Genomic DNA, 9079 nt, shown 5'->3' on the forward strand with positions numbered 1-9079 from the left:
TAGATGCATATGTAAATTACATCTTGTGTTGCATAAAAACATACTAACATACTTATATATATATATACATCATTATATATATATATATATATATATAGTTATATTATTCATATATATATATATATACTTATATTATTCATATATATACATACATATAAATACAATGTTACACACACAAATACATACATACAGACTAACAGTTACCGAGCACACAGCAACTGCACGATTGACATACATACAGACATCACACACACACAAAGCGCACCAACAAAACGAGCACACTCACACACACACACGCATATTTATATACAATCTATATATACACATACATACATGCACACGCATACATACAATTATATATACATATACATATATACATATATATATATATATATATATATATATATAATTATCTATGTATGTGTGTATGTAGATACAAACGGACACGCAGACGCTGCGACGGACAGACAAGCAAACGAACGGACGGACAGACAGACGGCCGGTGAGACGACGATGACGACGACGACGTTGGCTTTGGCTCTGTGGTGTTGGTTGTTGGTTGGCTGTGGCTGTAGCTCGCTGCTGCTGCTGATGTAGCTGGCGGCGGTGTGGAGTGGAGTACGGGTGGGTACAGGAGCGTGTTTTGCGCTTGACTATGTATGTGTGTATTAGTGTGTGTTTGCGTATTAGTGTATGTGTGTGTGTGTCTTTATGACTGCTGTTTGTATGTGTGTGTGTGTGAGCAATGTGATATTTTTTAGGCAAGTTGCAAAGAAGCAATTGCAAGTTCTCTAATTTTTGCACAACATCCGCAGCATCAACAATAAGAAACTCAAGTGCAAAACAAACACGAAATAAACAACAAAATGCATCAACTTACAATTTACATTTTACGTCACAGAGCGGCAGTGGCAGGTTGTTGTTGTTATTATTCTGGCAATTTAAGAACGGTAACACATATGATATAAACAAAAACACACCAAATAAAACAAAGGATCACAACACAAAATTTTCTTGATTGTGGACACACACAGAGAGCGAAAGAAAAAGAACGCTATGCCAAAGCGCGAGAATGAACGATAGACGGGGGCAAACAACAAGACAAACTGGAAATGGAAGCGGAAAAAAGCAAAAACCGTCGCTACAAACACAGAGTTGCATGGGCGGCAGCCGGGCACGCAGGGTTGCACATTGGGCTCAATAAAAGTGGCACGCGCGCCAAAGTTATCGAACAATCGATAATATTTCAATTGGCATTTTCATTGCATTTTACAACTGCTGGGGAACTACAAATCGCACAAATGCTACCCTATTAGTATGGTTTTTTATTAAAATTACCAATTGACATAATAATAAAATGTAAATCGTGACGTTTAGCACCTGTTTTGGCAACGTGCATGTGGCTCCCTTAAATGAGCAAGCAGAGAGCAAGCAACTTGCTCAAAGGTGTTACGCTCAAAAATAGCGAATGGCAATGTGAAGCGTAAACGAACCGTTGTCACTGGGCCTGAGTGTGTGTGTGTGCGTGCGTGTTTTCATGCATTCGTCGTCGGTGGGTCGTGTTGCTGTCGTAGTGTTGGAGCGCGCCCATGTGAATGGATGGATGGGAGGAGGAAAAAACAAATTTGACAATTGTACGAACGAAATGAACAAAACAAAAATGAAACGGCATTGGTGCTGCTGCTATATACAAGTCGTCGTCGTAGTTGCCGGCGTGTTTGATGGATTTTTTATGACATTCGGTATTTGTATCTGCGTCGTGCACGAATTTCAAATTTACGCGCGTAAATGGATAATGCTGCTGCCTCAGCTTAATACTAAGTCTTGGGATGCAATTCTAAGCCATGGCCAAATATTGAATGCTACCCCCCCCCCCCCACACACACACACACGCATACAAATTACAATTATATCGATAAATGTGCTATATATTTATATATATGGAGTGTGGTCTTGTAAGCATAGCCAAAGCAAAGCGGCGATTGCCGTCTGTAAGTCTTAAAACTGTATACTCATCACGATACTTCTGCTGGCGCTGCTGATGCTTCTTCTTTTCCAACTTATTTCAGATTACGCTATTGTTCTCTCTCTCTCTCTTTCTCTCTCACTCTGGCGCTCTCACATGCTATGGGCCAATATAATATACATATGTATATATATATATATATACACTCACATATATATATATATATATTTGTATGTATACTTGTATAAGTATGTGTAAGTTGAATGTGATGTGTGTGTGTGCGTGTATGTGGATAGTATGTAAGTGTGTGTGATTTGGTTTATATGCAAGTACAAATTTGAAAGTAACCCGCTTCTCACCCCCGTTGATCGGCGGCAACTGGTAGAAATATGGAATTCGCTTACTGCGGGATTCATTAAGAACTAACAAAACTATCGGTATACTATGTATACATATATATACGATAGCAAAATCTATATATGTTATACATACACGTGACCTTTTCTCTTCTGTTGTCGTCCGTCGGTTGTCAAGCATATTTCAGATACAAAGTGTGTGAAGAAGAAAAACCTTGCAGATATTTCGTGCTTTGATTTATTACATAAAGGACGACGACATTGATGCCAATGATCTAAATAAATGACCGCCTTATGTACCGAATATAGATTGATAGTCTCTAGAATTGAAAATGACTTACTAGATCCTTTTACTAGATCAATTAATCATGATAGTTAATTTTCTTTTCGTAATCCTAAAAACCAAATAGTTTTAAGATCCGCAAGTTAAAAATTATGACCAATAAAATGAATTTTAAAGACGATTTTATCCATAACAATCTTATTCATTCAAACAAACTTAACAATGCCAAATTTGAATGATTGTATGGATAAAGAACCTGTCGCAAATCTCTACACGAAATGGCTAATAAGCATGTTATTAGACTAATATGGATGCCTGGTTACCAAGATATTGAAAGCAGGTGCAAAGCTGATGAGTAAGCTAGGAAAGGCACTCTACTTCCCTCCTCACGGATAATAAAGGTATATGTATAACTTTAGCTACAGGCAGACACAGGTCAAACACCAAACGTGGCCCAATATCAATATGAAACACAGCAGCAGCAACAATAAGAAACTCAAGTAGAGAGCTGTGTAATCTCAGTCGCATAAGCTGTTCTGCAGTAATTCATGCTATAACAGGACACTGACTAGTTGGAATTCATGTCAATAGACTCCAGGTGCCCGATGACTTCTGCAGAAGCTGCAGGGAAAGGGAAGATGAAGAATCGCCGTAACACTCCTTCTGTTTCTTCCCTGCACTTGCCAGGACACCTGCCACTTGGGAAGCCACTTCCTACATAGTCTATCTATGCTAGTAAATACAGGGTTGGCCAAGATTGCGAAATTTGTAAACTCAACGTGTTTGGTCAAATCTTTGAATCTTCATTCTATACGAGTGTAGGAGAAAATCCGTGTTAGATCCAACACGGTATCCCAACGGGCCAAACTTGGCCTATGTGTGTCGACCTCAAAGGTTGACAACCGTTTAACCTAACCTGTGGATAAACTAACGATTAAAGCTGTTTTTCTAATCAGTAGACATCAATTTTGCTATTGTCAAATTTCTGTTGAATACAAAGAATACTAAGGGATGTTTATGCATTTACAAGCATACATACAACTGCGTATGTACATATGTAGATGCTTATATTTTCATATCAATTTCACAAGTACAAAAACTAAAAATGATTCATACATGTATTGAATAATCGAAAGTTTAAATTCTAAAAAAACATACAAACATATTTGTAAGAAATGATTTAGAATATCTTAAGCTGTGATAGTGTGGATTAATGATGTGTAATCTGATAGCATAGCATATAAATGGTAAGAATAATCTTTTCTAATCCATACACTTTAACTTATTTTTATAATGAGTGCCTATTGTGTAAGAATAAAAGAAAAATGAACACAAATGACACAAACCAAATCAAATTTGATGAAATATAATAAAAATTGCAAATACCAATTCCTGGATCTACGAAGCCCATCAAAAATTGTAATCAATATATCAAATACATACATAAATACAGATGTCCACACAGATTTTAAGTGCGCAGTTTAATTTGTATGTATATATAGTACGTACACTCATCCATATGTATGTATATATGTATATATATTGTGTGTGTGTGTGTGTGAAAGGTTTTTAGTGCTCACCTAAAGCATTTACTGCAGTCAACAACCATACAAGGAGACTTCTTCTGGCGACAAACTCGAACTCGAATACAGTTGCAAGTTGAATATGTTTGTGGTAGTGATGTGCTTAATCCTCGCCTGCCTCGTCGTCCTCCTCGTCCTCGTTGAATGACAATTTGCTTTTACTGCTGGCCTTGGACTTTTTGCGTTTCTCTGACGATTTCTGGGATTTGTCTGTTTTGGTTTCCTCCTCCTTCTCTGATTTAATAGTTGGCTGCTTGACACGCTGCTTAAACACAATGGGTTGGCTTAAATCCGCGCGCTTCTCAGCTTCTTCTAAAAATTGCAAGCAAGAATTTTTACTCATTAGCCAAATAAAATAAAATGCGTTTCATATGCCAAATGTTAAAATTGTGCAACTGCAAGTGTTATCCCCTACCCCCCACAACAAAAAACACGTTCCCTTTTCCCCCTCCCCCACCATCCCTATCAGTTAGATGCCAAACCATTTTAAGTCATTTCCTAGTTTGAAATCGAACTCACTTCCCTTCAACACCAGCAGCAACCCCCCGCTTCGCCTACCCCCTTTGTAATATCTTGGGTTTTTCGGTGTCTTGCAGTTCTCCGCCTTTGAATTCGCCAAAGCCGAAACGGACAGTGGCTAACGTCACCCCCCCCCCCCCCCCCCCTCCCCCCCCCCCTCCTCACCCTATCCCCAACACCTATACTTGCCGGCCCTGCACCGCCTCCCCTCCCCTTCGACCATTCATATTGTCGACGTCGTCGTCGTCAAGCCACTTGCTGTGCTCTCTTTGTTCGCCTGTTTCGTTCATCATTGTCTCTCCCGTTTTGCTGCTTCGTTCATTCTTTCACACGTTTTCACCCGATTTTCTGCGCGGGCCTTCTGAGCAGCACCAACAACAACAACAATGGCAAGAGCAACAGCAGCAGCAGAGGTGTCGGTGGCGGGGTGATGACGACGCCAGCAGCAACAGCAGCAGCAACAGAGCGGCAGCTGTTGTTGGTTTTTGGTCGCCGTTATATTTGTTAACTTCTCTTGCCCGGCTGCTTTATCGTGCGCTCCGCTTTGGCTATGATTTTTATCACATGCTCCGCTTTAGCGGAGCCCCCAATGAAAATGTCAGTGTGTATGCTTTGCGCCAGCTGTATATTTGTATGTGAGTGTGTGCATGTGTGTGTCAATGAGGGTGCTCCGCTGGCATTGCCACATTAATTGCAATAGTCAAACTCAAAGGAGAGAGGAACATTGGAACTGCGCTGCCATAGAGACGCACATGGGCGGTGCGTTGCGGGCGTGGCACGCACTACTTTCCCCCACCCCTATCTAATAACAATACAAAAAAAAAACAAGACACAATTTCGAGGTTAGAATTGAAGTTAGCATGAAAACGTATTTTTCATGGAACAATAACAAAAAGCAAAGCATAGTTGAAAAGTGCAACACAATTTTTTTTCCACACCACGGTATAAATCGAAAATCGAGTGTGAATAAAAAAACATTCAAAAGTGCCCGCAAAAATCTAAAAATGTCAAACGCGGCGTTTTTTGTTTTGCTGCACTTTTGCGTATTTTGTTTGCATTTTGTTTATGTTTCATTAAAATGTTAAATTTCAATTGCAAAAACACACACAAACACACACACACGCGCGTAAACAATCAGACATCACTAAACACGAATAGAAATATGCACAAATAAACATACATATATATATTTATATACATATATTATATATGTGTATATGTATGGTACATACAGTGTAGTATAGGGCAGAAAAAAGCGTGGAAGCGACCGACGCTCGATTCTGACTCAACTGAACTGAAAGCCAAACTGCCACAGACGATAACTACATCCTACCTACGCACACACCGACACGCACACATACATACAAATGCAAACTCAAGCATACATACATACATACAAATACAAAATATTTATATACGTGTGTCTCTGTGTGTGTGTGCATACCTTTCGCTATGCGCTGCTGCTCGAGGGCCACCTCATCGGCGCTGAGATCCCCACTTGAGAGGACAACAATTTGGGGCTTCTCGTCTTCGCGTTCGGGTCGCTCCTCACTGGAATCGTAGTCGCAGTCGTCCTGGTCCTGACCCTCGAGTTTTTGGCGCTGTTTTTGTTTGGATTTTTTGTTTAAAGCTGAGCATGAGCGAGGCACTTTGTTTTTTTGGCCCAAAAAGAGCTTACCTTTGTGTCGACGGTGGGCCCTTCTTTGTAGCCAATTTCCGCCTTAAGTTTGGCCAAAAAACTGGGTTCCTGTGGCTTCACGTAGGTTATATTGTTGCGCTTGGACATAGCAATTAGCACATAAGTATAGAAAAATCCTTCAATGCTTTGCAATTGGTTGGTTATTGTTTCTATTTTGGTTACCGCCGTTTACTTATCATTGCCGCTGAACGCTGCTAGTATAGTGTTGCAAAACGCACTTTTGATCAACATTAAATGCTGCCGAATTTATGCTGGGATTGTATTTAGTGCACATATTATTTGATTGCAAGAAAATATTTGACATTCTTTATAAATTAATTACATTTCGGATTCAATCAGATTGATGTTTTAAAGCTTTTCTATTTGTGTTATCGTTTGGTTTTTTTCATATCGATAGCAATGAGAGCTGTCAGCTGTTAGTACCGCAATTGTTGTGCATTGCGCATGAACGCCATGTTTGATTTATGGCTGGCGCGTATCAAAATTTGAAATACCTCTATTGTGAATGGAACCGCAATATGAATTAGTCGATACTATTTAAATGCTAAAATAAGTATTAAATAATAATTTGAGTAGCAAAAATGTCATTGACACCAAAATGTGTTAAGCAAATATTTATATGTGTTTTAGTTTCAAAAAAATAAAACAACGAACCGCGCTTGAATTTTATTATGCTATATATAGAAGATATATGCTTTGCCAGAATGTTGCATCTTCTATATTTGTTTTTGAGTATTCTCGTAATCTATAATTTATTACTGAAATTGATTGCTTTGCTTTCGATTTTGACACTTGACACATTTTTCCACTCAGTAAACCTACTTGCCCCACCGGTCAGTCTGTTGTACCAATTCCCCAAGCAAACTCCCACTTTGCAATGCAGTCAATTTGCAGAATTCCGGGGCCAAATCACCGCTACGCTAACAAGTATCAGTGTTGCCAAAAAAAAAAAATAAAAAATAAATAGCGCCGGCCACATAAAACTGTCGCATAACTTGCACATTTTCCACTTCACCTGCAACGAATTTTGATCAAAATTGACAGTGCAACAATACACAGCGGCATTCATCATCGTACGCCGCTGTCGCATGCAGCAATAAAATATACTCCATGCACCTTTCCTCCCCCCACACCCCCTTCGACAACATGATAAATCATCTGTAAATTGATTTCAAAAACTTTTTCGACAGCCAGCAGCGAAAAAAGGGGAACACTCTAAACATTATGATGTGCCGCAGGCACTCCTTCCCAAATGTTGCACATCCGCGCTTCCAAAAATGGGGGAAACTAATACAACAACAGACATATGCAACAACTAGACAGGACTTGACTTTGACTGCATCCTGGCAAGCGTTTAAATCTCACAAACGTTCCCACAACGTCGAGCTGAGTTCCCCAAACTAATATCAAATTGATAGCTTTTAAATTTGATTCCGCGTCTTATCACCGAAGCGACAAGTTCGACAGGCCCAGTCGGAGTGGCTGTATGCACACACATAATCCCCTCATCTTGTGCCCCAGCCACCCTCTTGTCACTCACTATGTCAGCCACTCCAGCTTCTGCTCCACTAACGGTTCCTTCTATATTCTGCGTTGCATTAAAAATGAGCAGCGCAAAACATTTTATGGCTTGCATGTTCGCCTTGCCGCATGCCACTTTTTTCCGAAATACCCTAGAGTTAAGTATATAAGTATTTATGATGACCCTGCCATAGGAATGGACCTAAACTTTTGATAATTCAACCGATTTTCAAAAACCAAGGCTCTTTGCTCGCGTCTTAAGTTCTCGATTAATTCTACATTTATTATTCAAAAGGCGATTCAGACTCGAAATTCATGTTTAAAAATGTCTGAAAAGTTATAGAGCTATAAATTTGTTAAAAGTAATCAGATTGTCAAAAGCTTGGAACCGAGAAATTCATGTTAAGATTATTTCCTCAAAAAGTGTCAAAAAGAAGTTTAGATTCTTTACACACCCATAACTTTGTTAAAACTGAACCGATTTTTATTGATCATGTTTTGGCCTCTAGAATAAAACTGCATTTTAGCTCGCATCTGTCTATTACTGGGTATCTGCTGGCCAAAACCAATGACTTGGTCGCTAGTATTTGTGATTCCTTTGATGGCAAGCTGCTTTTGTTATGGTTCACATTTTTCGTGCACATTTAAGAAGCAAGTGGTCAGAGTGTTTGCCTTTTATTCTAATCGCTCAGCTTAACTCGACATTTCTTTGCTGGCGTTGCGTTGTGTGGATTGCCGAGCATATCTTGTTTTTGTGGCCTTGACTAAGCTCGGGCTAAACGTGTTTCGTTTCGTATCAGCTTATTTAATGCCAAGCACACACACACATGCATACACACACACACACACTTGCATACACACACACCCATGCACACATACACACACGCACCTCCTAAAACATCACATGAGAAAAATTAAAAATACTCTTGAGCTATGCGCCTCAGGCAAAATGTTATCACAAACTGCATCCGGCGGCATCGGCGTTGCTGTTAGCGTCTCAGTCAGCGTCGCTGTCGCAGTCGCAGTCAACGTCGTTCTCGGTGTCCGTGTCGGGAATATGCAACTTTGCTCGGCTGTGGCTGCTGCTCCTCCGCGTTGTTGTCGTTGCTTTTGGTTTGGTTTCGGTTAATGGCATCGGTTCGGTTACGGAGG

At 39.9% G+C, this 9079-nt stretch overlaps 1 protein-coding gene across 2 annotated transcripts; it reads right to left on the reverse strand.

The window, feature by feature from the left end:
• Nucleotides 1-4287: 4287 nt before the first annotated feature.
• Nucleotides 4288-6661, reverse strand: LOC6558131 (uncharacterized protein KIAA1143 homolog). 2 transcript variants are annotated; one of them, XM_001984300.3, is made up of 3 exons: nucleotides 6386-6650; nucleotides 6152-6308; nucleotides 4288-4500 (listed from the first exon to the last, which is right to left on the reverse strand). In XM_001984300.3, exons 1-3 carry the CDS (start codon nucleotides 6491-6493, stop codon nucleotides 4292-4294), a joined length of 474 nt encoding a protein of 157 aa, XP_001984336.1. In that variant the 5' UTR covers nucleotides 6494-6650; the 3' UTR covers nucleotides 4288-4291. The 2 variants fall into 2 exon arrangements, with proteins under 2 accessions (XP_001984336.1, XP_032599177.1); XM_032743286.2 differs by lacking the exon at nucleotides 4288-4500 and adding an exon at nucleotides 4935-5509 and having other exon boundaries at nucleotides 6386-6661.
• Between the last annotated feature and the right edge of the window lie 2418 nt (nucleotides 6662-9079).

Source organism: Drosophila grimshawi, unplaced genomic scaffold (genome assembly GCF_018153295.1).
Source record: "Drosophila grimshawi isolate 15287-2541.00 unplaced genomic scaffold, ASM1815329v1 contig_44, whole genome shotgun sequence".
Classification (NCBI taxonomy): domain Eukaryota; kingdom Metazoa; phylum Arthropoda; class Insecta; order Diptera; family Drosophilidae; genus Drosophila; species Drosophila grimshawi.

What these genes read in the sequence shown, in the direction of transcription:
- LOC6558131 (XM_001984300.3), bottom strand. Translation starts at nt 6,493, where the DNA reads ATGTCCAAGCGCAACAATATAACCTACGTGAAGCCACAGGAACCCAGT. An exon ending in GGCCCACCGTCGACACAAAG is followed by an intron (nt 6,309 to 6,385) that starts GTAAGCTCTTTT and finishes AAACAAAAACAG; the next exon opens with CGCCAAAAACTCGAGGGTCA. An exon ending in GCAGCAGCGCATAGCGAAAG is followed by an intron (nt 4,501 to 6,151) that starts GTATGCACACAC and finishes TGCAATTTTTAG; the next exon opens with AAGAAGCTGAGAAGCGCGCG.